Below are 18,660 nucleotides of genomic sequence, written 5' to 3'. Positions count from 1 at the left end.
TATAACAGAATACCTGAGATAATTCACTTACAAAGAGAAAAGGTTTCTTTTGGAGCATGATTCTATAGGTTCCAGTGCAAGATCAGGGAGACCTTTTGCTTTGGACCTCAGGTGGGGGTGCTGAATGGTATTGGTGGGGAGCAAAGGGTCCACCTATGGCCAGGAAGCAAAGAGAGATAAGAGCCGGAGTTCCCACATTCTCTTTTGAAGGTGCTCATCCAGTGTCCTAAGGAGCCCCTACTGGGCTCCACCTCTCAAAGCTTCCACCACTTATCAACAGCTCCATGGAGTAGTAGGGAACTCTGGACATCAAACCATAGCAATTGCGTGTCTCCAGGAAGATCTTGCTCAGAATTTCCACCCATTGTGTTAAATAGGCATACAAATGGATTCTTGCAGAAAATATTTATTGAAGGCTAGGATAATCCACTAGGTAAGTTTTTTTGTTTTGTTTTAAAGAGATTCTCATGGATCACAGATCTGACCCATTTTTAATATTCACTAATAATTTTAATGATAAATTAATGAGTAATAATTATAATTACTGATTAATAAGGTCAAGAGAAGGAATCTGGTGAGTCCCTCATAGATCAGCCGATAGAAACTAAAACTAATAAGACTTGCGGATGGCCGTAGGGGATTCAAGCTTTTAGCTTGGATCACCAGGGTCGGTCGAGATACCACTGAGATAGATAGAAATTGTCGTAAGAGGAAATTGAGTGCAACTTCGGATTTTCTGAGTTTAAAGAGCCCGATTGTTGAAGTGTGTTTGTTTCAGATCAGGGAAACAGGCAGGCAGGCAGGAATTTGTCCTGAGGCAAACGGAGGTGGTAGGTAGAAGGCCTGGCTTTGGGTGGGGTTGGCTTTGGGACAGTGGTGGGAAAGGACAGTGTACAGCCACGTCCTTCGAAAGACATGGGATGCGTTTGCTGTCACACTTTCTTTTGTGCCATATTTCATTTTGCTTTGCACACGAATATGTCATAGGTACAGGTTAAATATATGTTCTCTGGAAAACTTAGGACAGGACGAGTTTCAGATTTCGGGTCTTTTACATTTTGGAATATTTGCATATGCATAGCGAGATATCCTGGGGATGGAACCCAAGTCTCAGTACAAAATTCATTCATGTTGGCTTCATATCCACCTGGTACACGGAACCCGGGGGTAATTTTATGTCATGTTTTTAGTGCAGTGTTGTCTGACTGTGACCCTTCTCGTGAGTGCATGTCTGGAATATTCCATGCATGGTACCATGCCAGTGCTCAGAGGCTTTCTGCATCATTTCTGGTCTTCATGTTAGGGCTGCTCAACCTATATTCACTTCCTACTCAGGCAGCACACATTTTTGTTTTAATTTTTATTTTTTATTGTAAACAAATGGGATACATGTCGTTTCTCTGTTTGTACATGGAGTCAAGGCATACCATTTGTGTAATCATAAATTTACATAGGGTAATGTTGTTTGATTCATTCTGTTATTTTTTTTCCTTCCCCCCCACCCCTCCCACCCCTCTTTTCCCTCTAAACAGTCCTTCTTCCTCCATTCTTACCACCCTCCTTATCCCTAATCCTAAACCTAACCCTAACCTTAAAGCTAACCCCTCCCACCCCCCATTATATGTCCTCATCCGCTTATCAGCGAGATCATTCGCGAGATCATTTGTCCTTTAGTTTTTTGAGATTGGCTTATCTCACTTAGCATAATATTCCCCAATTTCATCCATTTGCCTGCAAAAATGCCATAATTTTATCATTCTTTATGGCGGAGTAATATTCCATTGTATATCTATGCCACAGTTTCTTTATCCATTCATCAACTGAAGGGCATCTAGGTTGGTTCCACAATCTGGCTATGGTGAATTAAGCAGCAATGAACATTGATGTGGCTGTATCTCTGTAGTATGCTGATTTTAAGTCCTTTGGGTATAGGCCAAGGAGTAGGATAGCTGGGTCAAATGGTGGTTCCATTCCAAACTTTCTGAGGAATCTCCATACTGCTTTCCAGAGTGGCTGCACTAATTTGCAACCCCACCAGCAATGTATGAGTGTTCCTTTTTCCCCACATCCTCGCCAACACCTATTGTTGCTTGTGTTCACCATTCTAATTGGGGTGAGATGGAATCCTAGGGTAGTTTTGATTTGCATTTCTCTTATTACTAGAGATGTTGAACATTTTTTCATATTTCTGTTGATTGCTTGTACATCTTCTTCTGTGAAGTGTCTGTTCATTTCCTTAGTCCATTTGTTGATTGGGGCAGCACACATTCACAGGCTGCCTGTTATTCTGCAGGGCACTGTCTTTGGTAGTGGGCATGTGCTGAGCAAAGACCCACTGGTTCTTCCTGTCATTTTAGCGTGATCAGGAGATCATGAGCCATCACCCTAAGCAATAGCATTCCAAACTGAGATATGGGTTCTGATGGGGCCAGGAGTATTTCTAGGAATAAAAATCCCCCAAAACAATGCCACAGAAGCCTTTGTGACATTGGAAGGCGTTCTCAGGAAGCAGGTGAAGTCAGGATTTCAGGGACAAGAAATTGTCATCCAGATCAAAGCGACAGATGTGAAGAGGGCCCCAACCTGAGGGAAGAGCATCTGACAAGAAACTCGAGTATGTGGGCCATTAAAAGACCTTGTGATTAGAGGTCCAGCACAAAGAGGAAGAGTGGTGAGAGACAGGCATGGTTCCAGATGGCTCAGAACCGGTCCAACAGTAAGAATCCTGATGCATGCTCTAAGAGTAATGAGATGCCATTGTTGGTTCTCATGGTGAAATGACCATTGGTCCCTCCATTTGTCCACATGGGGGCAAACATGGAAGGGATCCGTCCTCTTCCAAGGAGGTTGGCTGCATTACAAATGAGTGAGCCGCAGCCGGGTCCCTCGGTAGCTTTTTCTTCAGGCACAAATATACACAGTCACCTTCATCTGCAGACCATTTTGGCGGGGTGGACAAGGAGGGGGAAAGGGAGAGGGGAGTGGTACACCTAATGCTTCCGATTCTTCTCTGGAGCAAATGGATAGTTCTGATTCAAAAATAAATCAAGAAAATACAAAAGGACCCTATCTTCTGTGGTTATCATAATTCACTGCCAAGTCTTTTACTGGCAATTCTAATCCAAAAAGCAAGTGAAGGCAATTAGTTAGAACCAGCAGTTACCTTTGGAGTACCGTTAACCCCTGTTGAATAATTCAGAAGTTACTGGAGGTGATTCTTGCTTGTGCAGAGAATGGATCCTTTGGCAGTGATTTAACTCTTCCATGGGATCCGGCATCGTCTAGTTAGAAGTGTGAGAAGCCTTTGCAGATGTGCCTACTGTCAACACAGCTGCTTCTGAAGAGGAGCAGCATCACCAAATGGTGGCCACCCTTGTTGTGCTGTTATGCTACAGAAATTCTCTCTAGTCTGAGCTCTTCCAAAAAGAAGTCACTCTTCAGGTAACCCACGGGCAGCTTTGCATTTTATCAACTTCTCCCTAACAAATGACACTGTAGACATATTCATAATTTATATCCCTTTTGATTGTCTAACTACATTGAATTCGAATCACATGACAAACCATGACATTTATGAAAACTGAACCTGTAGAGCAAGCTGCAATTTATTAGTGCTGAGGATATGTTGGTAGCCGAGAATGGTATTTTGAGTTCTTTGAGTCATGGGGCAGATCTGTGTAACAAAGAGGAAATCTCCTGGCCAAGTGTCACTAGAGTTCACCGCAGATTTAATGGAAACATCGACGGCACACTTTGCCACTTAAAAAATCACTCAAGATTTGTCTGCCCATGACTATGGTATTGTCTTTGGGGTCACAAAATATAATGTAAAAGAAAAAGAAGAAAACTGATATCCCATGATCGAGTTAACATTAGAGATGTTGGTCAACTTCACCATATTTACAGCATTGGCAGTGGTCCCCGTCCTCAGTATAAACTGTAACTATAGAAGTTTAAGAACATCCATAGTCTTTCCTTCATTCTTTTCTTAAACTGAAGTGATACTCACCAGTAACTTGTGGTTATACCAGCAGAAACCCCAAAGTCCTGACCTGTTGTTAGTTCTACAGGTATCACCCTAAAATTGCCTTTTTATTCACTTAGCAAAGTGGGATAGATATATGGGTATATATGATTTATTATAAAATATTATTATATGTTATAAATATAAATGTCTGACATACCTTTAATGTTGTCCTGCACAATGAGGGAGTGGTTAGATGTGCCATCTTAACTTTTTAATTTCGTGTTTCTTTGCCACATTTTTCTTTATGAGGGAAATTATGTTTTATTATAAAAATAAGTAAAAACAAATTAAGATGATACGGGATAAAACTTCAGTGCATGTTTTAGAAATATCCTTGACGTTGGAATGAGAAGTCTAAAATTGTTTGAACATATGCGTTTTGGGTAAACTGCGTGACTCTACTCAGAAAGTTGTGTCTAACTGGGATCGTTCCAGTCAGAGAAGGCGATCAATTCAAAATGACATGTAAACCGATATTGCTTTCCTGTCCTTATTTCTTATTCATGGAAAGCAAGGGCAGAATCTGAAGGACTCCAGGATCTGGGTCATGGAATGGGATTCTGCAGTAATCTCCTCATAAAGTGCAAAGTATGATCAGTCAACTTTGTCAGCTCGAAAGTCATCATCAGCACAGAAGATGAGCCAAAGGAAATTATAAGCTCTTTATGAATTTCTCAGAAGTACCTGGAAATCATATTTTATATCATATAACTTTAATAGACTAGGATTGCTTTTAGTAATCCATACAATGAGGAACTTAAAATTTCCACTAACACATCCAAGGCGTTCATATATCAGTTAGTCCATTTGCAACAAAAATTCTTATACCTTTTTTATGAATCTGAATAAATAAATCCTACTTAGACAACCTTAGACATGTGGTTATGCATAAATTATTTCTTCACTATTTCCCAAATCTCTTTGATCACAGTTGATTTGCTTCATTATGGTTTACCGGGAAGTTTTGAATTGACTAGAGGAATATTTTTAGATTTTTTTTTTTTTTTTTTTGCGGTGCTGGGGATTGAACCCAGGGCCTTGTGCTTGCGAGGCAAGCACTCTACCAACTGGGCTATCTCCTCAGCCCCAATTTAAATTTTTAAAAATAAGTTTATTTTGATTGACAGATAACTTATACATATTTATTGGACACAGTATAATATTTTGGTTCATGTATATATTGTGTAATTATCAACTGAAGGTATTTAGTTTGTCCATTATCAAGCAATTTTCTTTGGTTTGTAGTACAAAAATTCAAAATTCTCCACTCTATTTTCATTTCTATGAAGCAATATTGTTAACTGTCATCACCCTTCTATGTGAGAGCACATCACATTTTCCCTTCTTTCTATCTTTGTACTCATTAACAAATCCCTCTCCTCCGCCCCTCCCTCCCCAGCCTCAGGTGACCACCTCTCTGTTGAGTTCCTCATAAGGGAAATCACACTGTATTTGTCTTTCTGAGTCTCTTACTTTATTTAACTTTACGATCTCCAAGTCCATTCATGTTGCCTCGGATAGGATTTTATTCTTTATTTATTACTGCATCGTATTCCTGTTGTATCTATCACATTTTCTTTATCCATTCATCTCTTGGGGGACATTTAAGTTGAATCAGTATCTTGGCTATGGTGAATATGGGTAGGCATATGGGTGAATATGGGTCTTTTTGACATACTGATTTCATGGTCTCTGAATATAGACCCAGGAGAAGAAATGGTAGGTCATATGGTAGTTGTATTTTTATTTATTGACAAAACTTAATCCTGTTTTCCATGATAAATATGCTAATCAACATTTCTTCAACAGTGTGTAGAGTTCCCCTTTCTGTACATTCTTAGCAGTATTTATTTTTTGTTTCTTTTTTTAATTTTTCTCTTTTTGCTAATAGTTGTTCTAACTAGGGTGAGATGCTATCTCACTGAGTACAGATTTTAGAAATATCATTGATCAAAGGCCTAAAATTATTAAACATATGCATTTAAGTTAAAACTGTATAACTCTACCCAGAAAGCTGTGCCTAACTGGTATCATTTAAATAAAATAATAAAATTCATCGTGGTTTCGATTGGCAACTCCCTTGCCAATCACGGAGCATTTTTTAATATACTTGTTGACCGTTTGAGAGATAGCTATTCAGTTCTTTGGCCCATTTTTAATACAATTATTTGAGTTTTTAACTGTTGGGTTGGCAAACCAAGTATTTTAGGAGAACATGAGTCTAAGTTTTTTGGTATTAATCTATAGCAGTTAGTGTTTTCAACCTGTCAGTTGCCCTGGGTACTTTTGTCCAAGAGAATGGAGAACAAAACAGAAGTTTTGAAAGTAATAATTGTAAAACAGTTTAGAGGTAACATATCAAAGATAAGAAACCCAAACCACAAACTAGGCCTTATAATCATGCAGACTCCTTCTCTCTGAAAGAACCTACTGATGTCATGTTGAAGTGGTAAAATTCAGGAGCAGTTAACAATTATAGTGAGTCTTCTTAAGTGCATTTGATGATGAAAGATAAATAAAAACATTCAAGGACCATTTATTGGAATCTGTGTGTTAACGCTGTGGAAATGGCCTTAGGTTAATGGTATATAGCTTTCTCAGATGTGAAAGAGTATTTTTTTTTTTTTAATTTTGAACAATGGCTTCATACGGGAAGTTCTCAGCCTGTTACAACTCTTCCATGTTTGTATTCTGACCAACTTCAATTTGTTCATTTTTCATTATTTGGTTCTTTCTGTAGCTATTGGTTGTTTCCAGGTCGCTGAGGACGATGAGGGTTTTTGTCTTCTCTCTCGACCTGGCTACCAGATACCAGTGACAAGGACTGTCTGCAGCTAAAGTTTCCCAGGCATGCAAATGTGTATTAGCTATCAGGTTGCCAGGTGCCCATGCATGTGTGGATCCAGAGGAGACATGATGGTGGGACTCTGGGAGGAAGCTTCCCTGGTGGCAGGCAAACTGATGTTTCAGCTCCTGTTCAGCTGCACTTCTAACTGAACTCAAGGGAATCACCCTTAATGCAGATCTGACTCGTTTCCTTGAGTGCAGTGAAATCGTCTATAGACCACAGAGCTCTTCATTCATACCCCGTTCATACAGGAGGGTCTGGACAAACCTTTCTAGTGCTTCTACCTATCTTGACTACCACTTGTTTTATTCAAGGACATTCTTCTAACATGCATTATGGTAACTATCAAGCCACCTGATATTTTTCAAATTAAGATACCTGAATCAAATGTAGTACTTAATTCAGCGACATTTGATTAGAGACTCAGGGCTTAACTCATTCCTTTTGAATATTAACTAATGGCATATATGAGGTAGATTAAAATTCAGTCACATCTACTTAAGTGTCATGCAGTCCATGCTAAAGTATTTTGAAGTAAATTTAAGCAAATGTAATACTTGGCATTTGTTACAGGCACTTGGAGAAGCACTAAAACCAGTGGATGTAGTGTGCCTTAAGTAGACACTGATAACATTAATGAGATTCATTGAAAGTCCCATTTCTGTTAACCTTTGTAGAATTATTACAGCAAGACCAGCCATGTTGAGCTCAATGCTGTAAACATTCAAACCAGATTTACTTTAGTGAGTACTTCAGAAAATCTAATATTTTTGTTGTCTTAGGATGAATGAGAAAAACAGATGTTTAAAATTTAATTGACATTCTATTTATGCAGTCTATTCTTTTGTGGTTTTATATATATATATACACACACACACACACACACACAAATATATCTACACAAATATCTATATACACACACTCACATACACACACACACAAAAAATTTATCCATTCATTTATTTTTAACAATTTATTGACTGTCTCTACCACTTAGTGGGCACCATAAACCCAATGAATAGACTCTAATGTCTGTCCCAGAAAATGTGCAATCTCTTACAAATATGTAAATGAGACAGGTGCAAAATCACCTTGTATGACCTTGTTCATTTCAGTTTCACACATAGTGTGTGTTCACTAAAGACATTTGATTAATACAAAGGGGTAAACAAACCCATGAAAGACATCTAAAACATAGGTGTATGTTTCTAATCATTTTCCTCTATTAAATGAAATAGTTAATGATCATCAAACATTATATTTAATTTATTATAACTATTAAAAAAATTCCAAATTCTTATTGATGGATGATTTTTGTCCCCATTTTCCAGATACATTACTTTCAGGCATATTTATTTAAGAGACAAAGAGCTTTTTATCTTACCTGAAAGTGTTCCATTTCCTTGTTGAAGATTTCTTTTATGATACTGAGTGAAGTTGAAGTATATAAAGAATAAAGAGGAAAGAGGTAGAAGGGAAACTTTAATTCCAGAGTAGAGAAGAAGAAAAAAGTAAATTTAAACTAAAAGATCAATCGTCTAATGGACAGGTGGATGTCAATAGGCGTCTGTTAAAAACTGTTAGAAGTCACTGTTCTTGTCGTGAGGTAGGACTGAGTGATAGACTCTAAAAGAAAATCACGAGGGTGCATTTTTAAATTTAAAACCTCATTTCCTAAAGTTGATTCTTCTGTTATAGTTTAGAAATCAATTACATGTCATAATTATTTTCACTCATTCATATATCTTTCATTCTCTTGCTCTCTTTTTTTTTTTCTTTTTGGTAGACTTTAGTCTTTAGAGCTGTTTAAGTTTCGCAGTAAAATTGACCAGAAAATGCAAAAATTTCCCTTCTCTCCCCCTGCCCCAAATAGCACAACACCCCCATTATCAATATTCCCCCACCAACGTGGAACATTTGTTTGAAGTGATGAACCTACATTAACACATCAAAAAAAACCCAATCCACATTTGACACTGAGGCTGGCTCTGGGTGGTGTACAGTCATTCCAAGGTCTGGACAAATATATAATGGCCCGTCTCTTGTCTTTTCTCCTTGCTTCCTAATCCCTGGCAATCATTGATCTTTTTACCTGCTCCCTAGTTTCACCTTTCCTGGAATGTAATATAATTGAAATAACCTTGAGTAGCCCTTTCCCATATTGGCTTCTTTCACTGACCAATGCACATTTAAGTATCTGCTGTGTCTTCTCATGGCCTGGTAACTCCTCTGTTTCTAGCGCTCATATGCCGTTGTTGGTAAGCACCACAGTTCATGCATTTACCTGCTGGAGAATATCTTGGTTGCTTCCTAGTTTTGACAATTACCAGTAAGACTGCTGTAAACATCTGTGTGCAGAGTTTTGCGTGACGTTTTTGGTCCCTTTGGGTCGACCTAAAGAGTGCAGTTTCTGACTGGCATGCTGAGAGTTTGTAGAGTTTTGTGAGAATCATCAAACTGCTTTCCAAAGTAACTGTTTCCATCGTGGAGTACATGCGATGTGTTGACCCCACAGCTTTCTTCTCACGGAGCATCCTAAAACACCAGCCTACCTCCCCACAGGGTTAGCAATTTCAGATGGGGTCATTTTTCTTTGGGAAGGACTGTGCTAAGTTCCAAGAGGTCATTTCAGATCCATGGCTCCTGCCCACTAATCACCAGTAGCACTCCCTAGTTATTGCAACCATTCAACCTGCGCCCACATAATCCACACTTTGCTCTTAGGGAAACGCTACTCCAATTGGAATCTGGTAGATAGAGGAGCTGACCATCTTGAGAACTGACCACCTAAAATCTTATGGGAATGAAGCTAATACAATGTTTTGGCTGACTGCAACTCCTTAAGAGATGTGAGAAGTGGTTACCCAGACTTATAGACACAGGAGAATGTGCTGAGCTGCACACTTGAGTTAGGGACATTCTAGAACATCTGTGGGTTTTCCTTAATTCAAGAAATCTTCCCTAGATGATCATCCCTGGCAAATAAGGTGTTTGTGAAAAATAACTCAGAAGGTAACTTACGTGTTGAGATGTGAGATCATATTCTCCATCCCCACAGCCGAATGACCTTGATTTTTGGTAATTTTCTTTATCATCTTCCACTATGAAAAAAATTGAATTAGATGTCCTTGCAATGTACTATTTGCTAGATGTATATGTAAATAAAAAAAGTATGTGCATGTTTGTGTGTATATGTGTGTGTGGGAGTGTTAAACTCAGTTATATTGCCACCAGCGCTCAACTACAGTAGTGATCTAATTAATTAAATAAATGCTACTATTGATATTAGTTTATCCCGCATTAACTAAAGCAGATGTTTTTCCAGTAAAATCAATGTGCTTATGATGAGATCTACATTTCTTTGAACCACTGTATAAAAATATGCCAGCTCTGCAGGAAGGATGAATTAACACTTCAAGCAATTCCTTTGTCTTGTCACTTCGGTGACATGAAACAGGAACTGGATGGATATGGCTGTAATGTACAGTATTTTCTTCGTTTTCAGAGGGAGAAGCCATTAACAGTTATTTCAGAATTACTGTGTTTATGACACTTGTAAATTGATTTATAGTATTAGCCAAGCAGGTGATTGAACAAAAGCCTTTTAATTTTCTTTTTGTTTATCCTTCCTCAGCTTCAAGGTGCTGAGTGATTCTGGTCCCACTTGAGGCTTATGGAAATGTGCTGCCCCCTACACCCCCCCAGCAACCTGATTCCAAATCAGGCCAACAGTTTACCCTAGCCTGGCAATCACATAGAAAGCTGCTTCATAAAGGGACAGCTGGGGTCAGAGGGAAGGGAAGGTGACATGCACTCCATCAAGAAAGTGTCAAGTGGCTTTATATCAGGCACCTTGCTTGATGCAACTCAGGGACTCTTAAGCCCTTCTGATGTGGAGGAAAAAGGAAACATTAAACAATTCCAAGTTGCAACACTGGCTGAGACGATTACACAAATCCAGGGAGTTATTTTTCACACTGTTGTTTGGGTACCCGTCTCATAATGTATCCCTGCCTGCTGTCTGTGGATCTGTTTCCAGCTTCCAAGCAGAAAAATGTTGAATGATTTAGAATGCAAAATTAACTCCAGTCCCTGGAATTTACAGTGGCTAAAACAATAAGTGGTTTCTTAGCAAAAAGGGATGTTTCTCACACTTGATTTTATTTTTTGGCTGTGTGCATTTCATGTCTTCTATCAAAATAGTACATGGACTATGACTGACATTTATGCTCTATGTAGTGAATGCTATAGAAGTATGGGTTTTTAGAACAGTGATCTTAAGAGTTTCCTTCCCCGCCCCCACTTTGGATTTACCTTGTTAAATTTTCTCTTTAGAAATGTGACGTGAACATGTTTGTGAATAAAGATTGAGAGAAAAATGGCAAGGATGTGAAAAATATCACTAAGACAAAATACACTGTCCCAAACTAGCTACCTAAGTTGCTTTTTCTCCATTCACCACGCTCATCAGATTTGCTTCTGAAGGAGAAACCTCCTCATTTTTAAATTCCAGCATAAAAATTTGAATAATTTGATTTGATAATGGGAAAATAAAATTATTTGCAATTCATTTCGACCACGAAAGAACCACAGTGTCAAAAGTTCTCAGTAAACATGACATCATTACCATTAGGTGAACAAGACGTGATTATTAGGAGATGATTATTATTCAGAGCACAGTCAGAAAAGCTTTTGGCCTTTGAACTAATTTTAAAATATGTTTTTCATGTTTAGTTTATTGGGCTGGAATATATGTATGTAAATTGTCCTAGGTAAGAATTTATTCTTAACTCATTTTCATTCTTTTTTGCCTCTGTGTTTCATTAGTAGAATTTAAAACAGTCTGCAGTGGAAACAATACAGAATTATGGAAATGTTAAAATATATCCTGAAATAAAGAACTTCCATGTATATTGTACAGCTTAAACAATTACTGATACTGCTGCAATTCTGTTATCCCGTCCTTTCGATATCAAATAGACATTTCTGTGTTGCAAACCACACCATAACCTCCTAATTTAAAAAAAATGAAAAGCATACTATTGTTCCCGAGTCTCCTGTTTCTTTGGGTAGATTCGCTGACCTCAGCCATTCTTGTGTGACATGGAGAAGCTGGTTTTTGCATTCCTGTTCAGCTGCAGGTCACTGGGGGCTGGCCCATCTAGGATGGCTGCCCTTAGACGTTTCGTGGCTGACTAAGTGTTGGTCAGCACTATAGTGATGACGCGGGGCGTGACTGTCATCTGACAGCAGAGGTCTCAGGGTAGCCGAGCAGTGTTCCCAGAGCTAGAAAAAGAGTAAAATCTTGCTTGGCTTGTTGAGATATAGACCCAGAATTCATTAGGTCAAAGCCCGACAGATGTGAGAGGTCAGAAATGACTTCCTGTGAAGATCTGTAAAGTCATTTTTGTTTGGTTTGGTTTCCAGTGCTGGGGATTGAACTCAGGACCTTGCGTATGCTTGGCAAGTGTTTCACCCCGGAGCTCCATCCCTGGTCCCTGTAAAATCATCTTAAACATGTGTGAGTACGAGACAGGGACAGTTGAGGAGGTTCTTGGATTTGCAAACAATCTACCATACTCTCCTGCTTTCTAAATTTTTAGTGTACCTCAAGTCACTTGATACCGTTTTGCCCCTAAATGCTTTAGAGAATGTATTTTTATATTGTCAGTTGTTATGATTTTGTAATTCTCATAGAAGCAGCACGAGTTAACTATCCTGCTTGGATTAGAATACTGTTAATAAAGACTGGTCCTATCATCATTAAGAACGAGGTGACCATCACTATACTATAATTAAATTGCATTCAGTTTTCTGTGCTCATTACACACTACCCGACTTAATCCTAATGTTGAATATGGAAAATGAAAAAACCCAAGATAGTGTGTCCTGGGAAAAGGGAGTAAAAAGAAAGTCATACATTGATAGCTTTCATCTCTTTCAAGACAAATCCTTTTCAGATGCTGGTCACTGGTGGGGAGAAAGTGTTTCATCAAACCTAGGATGATGGTCTCTAGGAAACACTAATCTCTTCCAAGACAAATCCTCTCCAGGTGCTGGCCACCAACCCCCACCCCAAAAACCCAAATTCCTGAAGGCCCAAACTGACACGCTCACTAAGTCACCTCTCAGTATAACTTATATAAGCCCAAACTCCTCCTTTGGCCAGTGGCTCATTTTCCACCAGGAAAGTGGGTCCATCAGAACCATGACCCCATTTGTGAATAAAAGAGCTGAGCTGATCCGTGAAGTTTGCGTCCAGCCTGGTCTTCCTGTGATGACACCTGATATCTATGTTATAGTGCAACCACTACCCCAGGCACTAGCAGGGATGGCGAGAGAGGGAGGTTACCTACCCTGGGCCACATGGTACATGGTGTCTTGTGCTGGCTGCATTTTCACAATCATATCCTGTGCACATTACTCTCTCTTATTGGCGGGTCAGCTGGCCTCCATAGCTTGGGATCTACAAAAGCTTAGCCATCTCCCCTTTCCTTTTCAAAGGCAGAGGATGAATTTAAGCCAAGGAGGTGAATTTGTATGTAGATTTGCCACCATGGAATTCTGTTACAAAGATCAGAGCTGGTTGATAGAGTGAATGCTCAGCATGCCCAAGACCTCTAGCTCTATCCTCAACAATTAGAAAAAGAAAGAAAGAAAGAAAGAAAATTAGAGGGAGGGATCTATGTGGCCACTTTATAATATTGATGCTGTAATATGTTACAGGCTTTTGTTTAGAAAAAGTGCAGAGAGCATTTTTTTTCCTTTTGTTGCATCAGAAGTAGTATGAGGTATGTCCTGTGTGTGTGTGTAATGCTCTTAATTCTTAACCCACCAGGCACATGGAAAAACCCAGGTGGTCAGGATGGATCAATTGTATGACACGACACTACGGTGTCTCTGCAGTTAGATGGCAGGGATGATTATTTTTCTTTCTGAAGAGGAGTTAAAATTGTAAAATGATGAAACCCAGTTTATCCGGCTGCAGGAAAATTAATTAATTTGGTTTTGGATCTGAGTTAAAATTAACATAAACTCTCAGATATCAGCTTTGTGTGACTGGGTCCCAAAAATAGTTTAGTATACCCCAGCACCGCAAAAAAAAAAAAAAAAAAAAAAAGAAAAGAAAAAATAGTTTAGTATATTTGACTCTTGCCTTAAGTATCAGTTCCATCCTGAGTTCCAATAATGGATTTTAGCTCTACGGTCTGGCATGAGGACTTAACCTCATATTCTTTCAAGAGAGATGAATGGGCATATAATTTTATTGCTGTCTTATTGTTGTAAAACAGGATTACAGAGCAAAGTGCCCTTTATGCATCCGACAATGAAATTAAGGCTGACTTTTCCTTTCTCTCCGAAAGCTATTTGGGGGCTTCTGTCATCACTTAATGGAATCTTGCTTGCAGGGGGTCACACATTAACTTTCAGTGATTTTAATGTTATAGCCTATGAGCCTACATACCTCAGGTAGATTGAAGCCATTGCCTACAGGAGGTAAGGTCAGATGTAGAATTAACCATGATCCCTATTCTAGAACCTAATGAAGTTATCAGTGTTCTTTAGGTCTCTGAATAAGTAGTTTTTGTTGTTGTTGTGTTTTGTTTTTTGTTTAAGGCAGCGGTTTAATGTGGCATCTTTCATGGAGCATAATTTTGTGGGTTGAGAACGTGTCCTGAATACCATTTGAATCCCAAAGTCAGATCAGCACTATTGAACAATTAGTTACCAAGAGTCTGTGTCTGTAGCAATTAGGGAACTCACACACCCAAATTAAGAAAGTAACTGAAATTGATCTTGTCTGTTCTCACTTACTTGGTTGTCCTTATATCAGAGTGGGATGATGTATGAAATATTAATCTGGAAATATTGTTTTCTAAAAAGCCTTACCTCTTGCAAATAGAGGGCAGCTCATTAAACACATACATGAGATGTCATTAAAGTAATCAGCATTAAGTATTCATGGAACAGAATATTAAAAAATACATTGCAGGTAAGGAGTGATGTGGAACTGTAAATAATGAATTTATGTGATCATTAGCACACTGTTGCAGAAGAGAACAGAAGGAAAAAAGGATAAGGTATTAATATTTTCTCCAGGCTTTTTATCTTTGAAATAGATTCGTGATTCGGTGTCTCCCAAGTTTGTACAAATGCGTAAAGCTCAGTTTATTTAGTGTGATCCGTGTCTCCTTTTTATAATAAAATCAACATTTTCTGTATTTTATTTGGTTGATTAGAATAACACTTCCTTAGAAAAGGGAGGTCAAAGCTGGGCAAGGTGGCACACACCTATAATCCCAGGGGCAAGAGGATCATGAGTTCAAAGCCAGCTTCAGCAAAAGCAAGGCACTAAGCAACTCAGTGAGACCCTGTCTCTAAATAAAATACAGAATAGGGCTGGGGATGCGGCTCAGTGGTTGAGTGCCCCTGAGTTCAATCCCTGGGTACCCTCCAAAAAAGAAAAGGGGTGTCAATTAACATACTGTAGCACTTGAAAGTGTTTTAAATTACTGATAAAAGTTCTCATTTTTAAGAAACGTTCTAAAGCAAACTAAGTTGATTCTTTTTCCTCTAATTCCCATTTTACTGATGGAATAATTGAGATCAGAGAAAGTAGAGTATTGCCATCATTCTAGCCCAGTTTGGGGAGAATGTAAATACAGAGGATCAATCTAACTTTTTTTGGTTCAATCTAATTTTTCTTAAAGTAAAAATATAAATAGGATTACTGTCTCTTAAAAGTTCCCAAATTTTAAAAGAGAATGATCACATCATATAGTACTTAAAATTTGATCTACTGCTCATATATAGGAAAGACATAGGTCTCTGATCTCTTAAATTGCAATTTGTGAATTTAAAAGTCAAAATACCTGGAATTCAATATAAATTTAGTGACTTCTCTGTCTCTGTTTTTGTCTTCACTTTCTTGTTCTTTTTTAAAAAATAAATTCTAACTGAATAAATAGAGTAATTGACTTTTCAGGGGAAAAATACAGGGAATTAAGACATTTGAAAAAATAATATATTTTAGAGCAAATTATTATTCTGTTGTTATTTTTAAGAATTAGATGTCCATTATCAAAGTGTTTTGGGGGAAAATTGACATATCTTACTATCAGAGTAAAGGAAAACTGAAATTTTATCCTTACTCTGTTTCTGTAACTTTGGAGTGAATTGACATTCTGCTTAAATCATGTAAGGTATTATTTTCTGTTTGAATCAAACCCACATCTATAAAGTTTAGTGAAAATGGCTTGTCTTCATTTATTTGTTCTTTATTTTACTCTTTTCTATTTCTTGCTAAAAATATTCACCTTCTATTGAGACAAGATTGAACATGACAAGTTATTTCACCAGAATAATCCAAGATTTATCTTTGTGATCCTTAGTAATGACTCTGATAGGGTTCAGTGCTTGATATAAAAAAATTGATTGTAAAAGAGCTGCCTTTCTGAATGAAGCCAACTATGTGAAGTTGTTCTCCTAGCCCTTGACACTCAGCACAGTGTGCTAGTGTGCCTTCCAAATAAAATTTCCTTTGATGGGCACACATGACTCATTGAAAAATTTTATGGAAAACATTAGGCCTTTGGTTTCTTGGGATTGGCTTATTTCACTTAGCATGATATTCTCTAATTCCATCCATTTATTTGCAAATGCCATAATATTTTTCTTCTTTATGGCTGAATAATATTCCATTGTGTATATATACCACAGTGTTTTTATCCATTCATCTGCCGAATGAAATGATGTACCCCATTTGTGTACAATGAAACAAAATGCAGCCTATGAAAAATAAATAAATAAGTAATTTAAAAAATTTTATGCTCCCAGTTGTGGTGGTGCACACCTGTAATCCCAGCAGCTTGGGAGGCTGAGTCAGGAGGATCGCAAGTCCAAAACCAGTCATAGCAACTTCGTGAGGACTTACCAACTTAGTAAAAATCAGGTGCTCAAAACAAAAAATAAAAATTAAAAAGGGTTGGGATGTGGCTCAGTGATAAAGTACCCCAGTATAAAAAAAAAAAAAAAAAGACCAGGAAAAGTTCATGATTTACGATATACTGTATATCAACTATCATGTATTTTGCATATAAAGAAGAAACACATCATATTTTTGTGGAATTTTTAGAGAACAGGTTCATTAAAATGGTTTCAAACTGATATTTATTTCTGTGATATTGACATGGGAGTACATGAACTAATATATTATTCTCTTCATTTTTAGAGTTTCCAGGTTCTTCACATTCTGCTCAGTCCTAAAGAAAAAGGAAGAGAGGCATTACATTTTCAATCTTTCTGAACTTTCTCCTTCCTGAAGAGCTATGGGGACACTTTTAAGTGGAAGAGGATTAATCACATTTCTGATTCTCCTCCTGTTAAAATTGTCAACAGCAACTGAAATACCACTCTCAGGTACTATGACAGCTTTCAATACCTATTGTGAAATATTACATTTGCATTTCAATTTTTAAGTAGAATACTTGTGAATTGAGAATGTAACTTTTCCTTCATATTTCTACATATTTTCCAGCAATCTGTCAGGATTTCATGCCTGCTTTTCTTATTTTTGATGGGTGACATTGGGCTACTCTAATTATTTGTGTAGCTGAGGATTTTATCTTTTATGCAAACACGGCCTATAACAAGAAATATGACTGGTAAATGAGGTGATTTTTACCATATGTCTAAGACACTCCAAAATATTACAAACACCTCTTATATTTATGTGTTTAAGTCGATTTATTTTAATGATAATTATTATTTCAAAGTTACTGGCATTCAACAAATTGTGACAAAAATTGAGGAAACTTTGTATTCTTAAAATAATTATATATTTTGAATGAAAAGAATAGTGAAAATAACAAAAGGTCATTTTATAACTGAAATAATAAACTGGCGTTATCTCCAAGACTAGCATATTAAGTAGTGTAAACTCATATTAAGAGTTAGTGGTACCGTAAATATTTATTTCTTAACATCTGTTGGTAAAACCAGATGTAAATGTAACCCATCCTAAATCAGTTTTAACAAATTATAGTAATTAATCATTCAAAATTGTACATCTACAAGCACAATTTATGTAACAATATATCAAGTATGGAATATAGGTACTTGGAGAATTTTTCTTGTGCTATAAGAATGCAGGTCATTAAGGATCCTTGAAAGGTTGTTGAGAAATTTTTACCATGTAGTTCAACTATAATTCCTCTGTCTGTTTCATATATAATCTGGAGAGTTATAAGAGGCGTTGGTTGTTGATTAGGATCACGGCATTGGACATGATCATTGTGGATCACCTACATTCTAGACAAACAGTCCTGACCTTACAACATTCACCGAATTTAGAAAAGTGCTAATATTGAACGGAAACTCTTCCTTTTGATGTACTCGGACTGAATATGGATAGAGAAGAAAACAACTCTCTGACTTTATACCATAATGTGTTTTTAAACCCAGGTCCCAGGCGGGTGTTAAATGATTTGATGGAGCAAGTTTCACATCACACAGGACCCTTCCCGTTCAACCCCTGCCTCTCCAGCTGGGAATCCCTCCTCTACTATTTATAATGGGTGGTTTAGCCTCTGTTTCATGATTCCCATTTCTTAAGGAATTTTGCTCCCTGTCATACAGAGAAACAGATTAAAAGTGCTATTTACTTTTGGTGCAAATCTTTCAGCCTTTGTACAATACGTGGAATTTTATTCTGGATCAGCGTCACTGTAGACCGAGAGTCCAGAGCACCCTTCCCTTGAGTGATTCTGTTGTGCGAGAAGGTGAT

The 18,660-nt window shown here is 37.7% G+C and overlaps 1 protein-coding gene across 7 annotated transcripts in view; it reads left to right on the top strand.

Annotated features, from left to right (window-relative positions):
• Nucleotides 1–18,660, top strand: part of Chl1 (cell adhesion molecule L1 like) — a 207,426-nt gene that overhangs the window by 106,398 nt on the left and 82,368 nt on the right. For 6 of the 7 annotated variants that reach the window (XM_047534650.1, XM_047534652.1, XM_047534647.1 and 3 more), the window contains one exon: nucleotides 17,107–17,294. In XM_047534650.1, coding sequence (XP_047390606.1) covers nucleotides 17,204–17,294 — 91 coding nt within the window. In that variant the 5' untranslated portion in view covers nucleotides 17,107–17,203. Of the gene's footprint in view, nucleotides 1–12,335; nucleotides 12,397–17,106; nucleotides 17,295–18,660 lie in introns of those variants that run through there. The other variant, XM_047534651.1, reaches the window with a different exon arrangement.

This window comes from Sciurus carolinensis, chromosome 19 (assembly GCF_902686445.1).
Source record: "Sciurus carolinensis chromosome 19, mSciCar1.2, whole genome shotgun sequence".
Classification (NCBI taxonomy): domain Eukaryota; kingdom Metazoa; phylum Chordata; class Mammalia; order Rodentia; family Sciuridae; genus Sciurus; species Sciurus carolinensis.
Note: the sequence above shows the minus strand (reverse complement) of the source record. Positions and strands in the feature narration are given on the sequence as shown.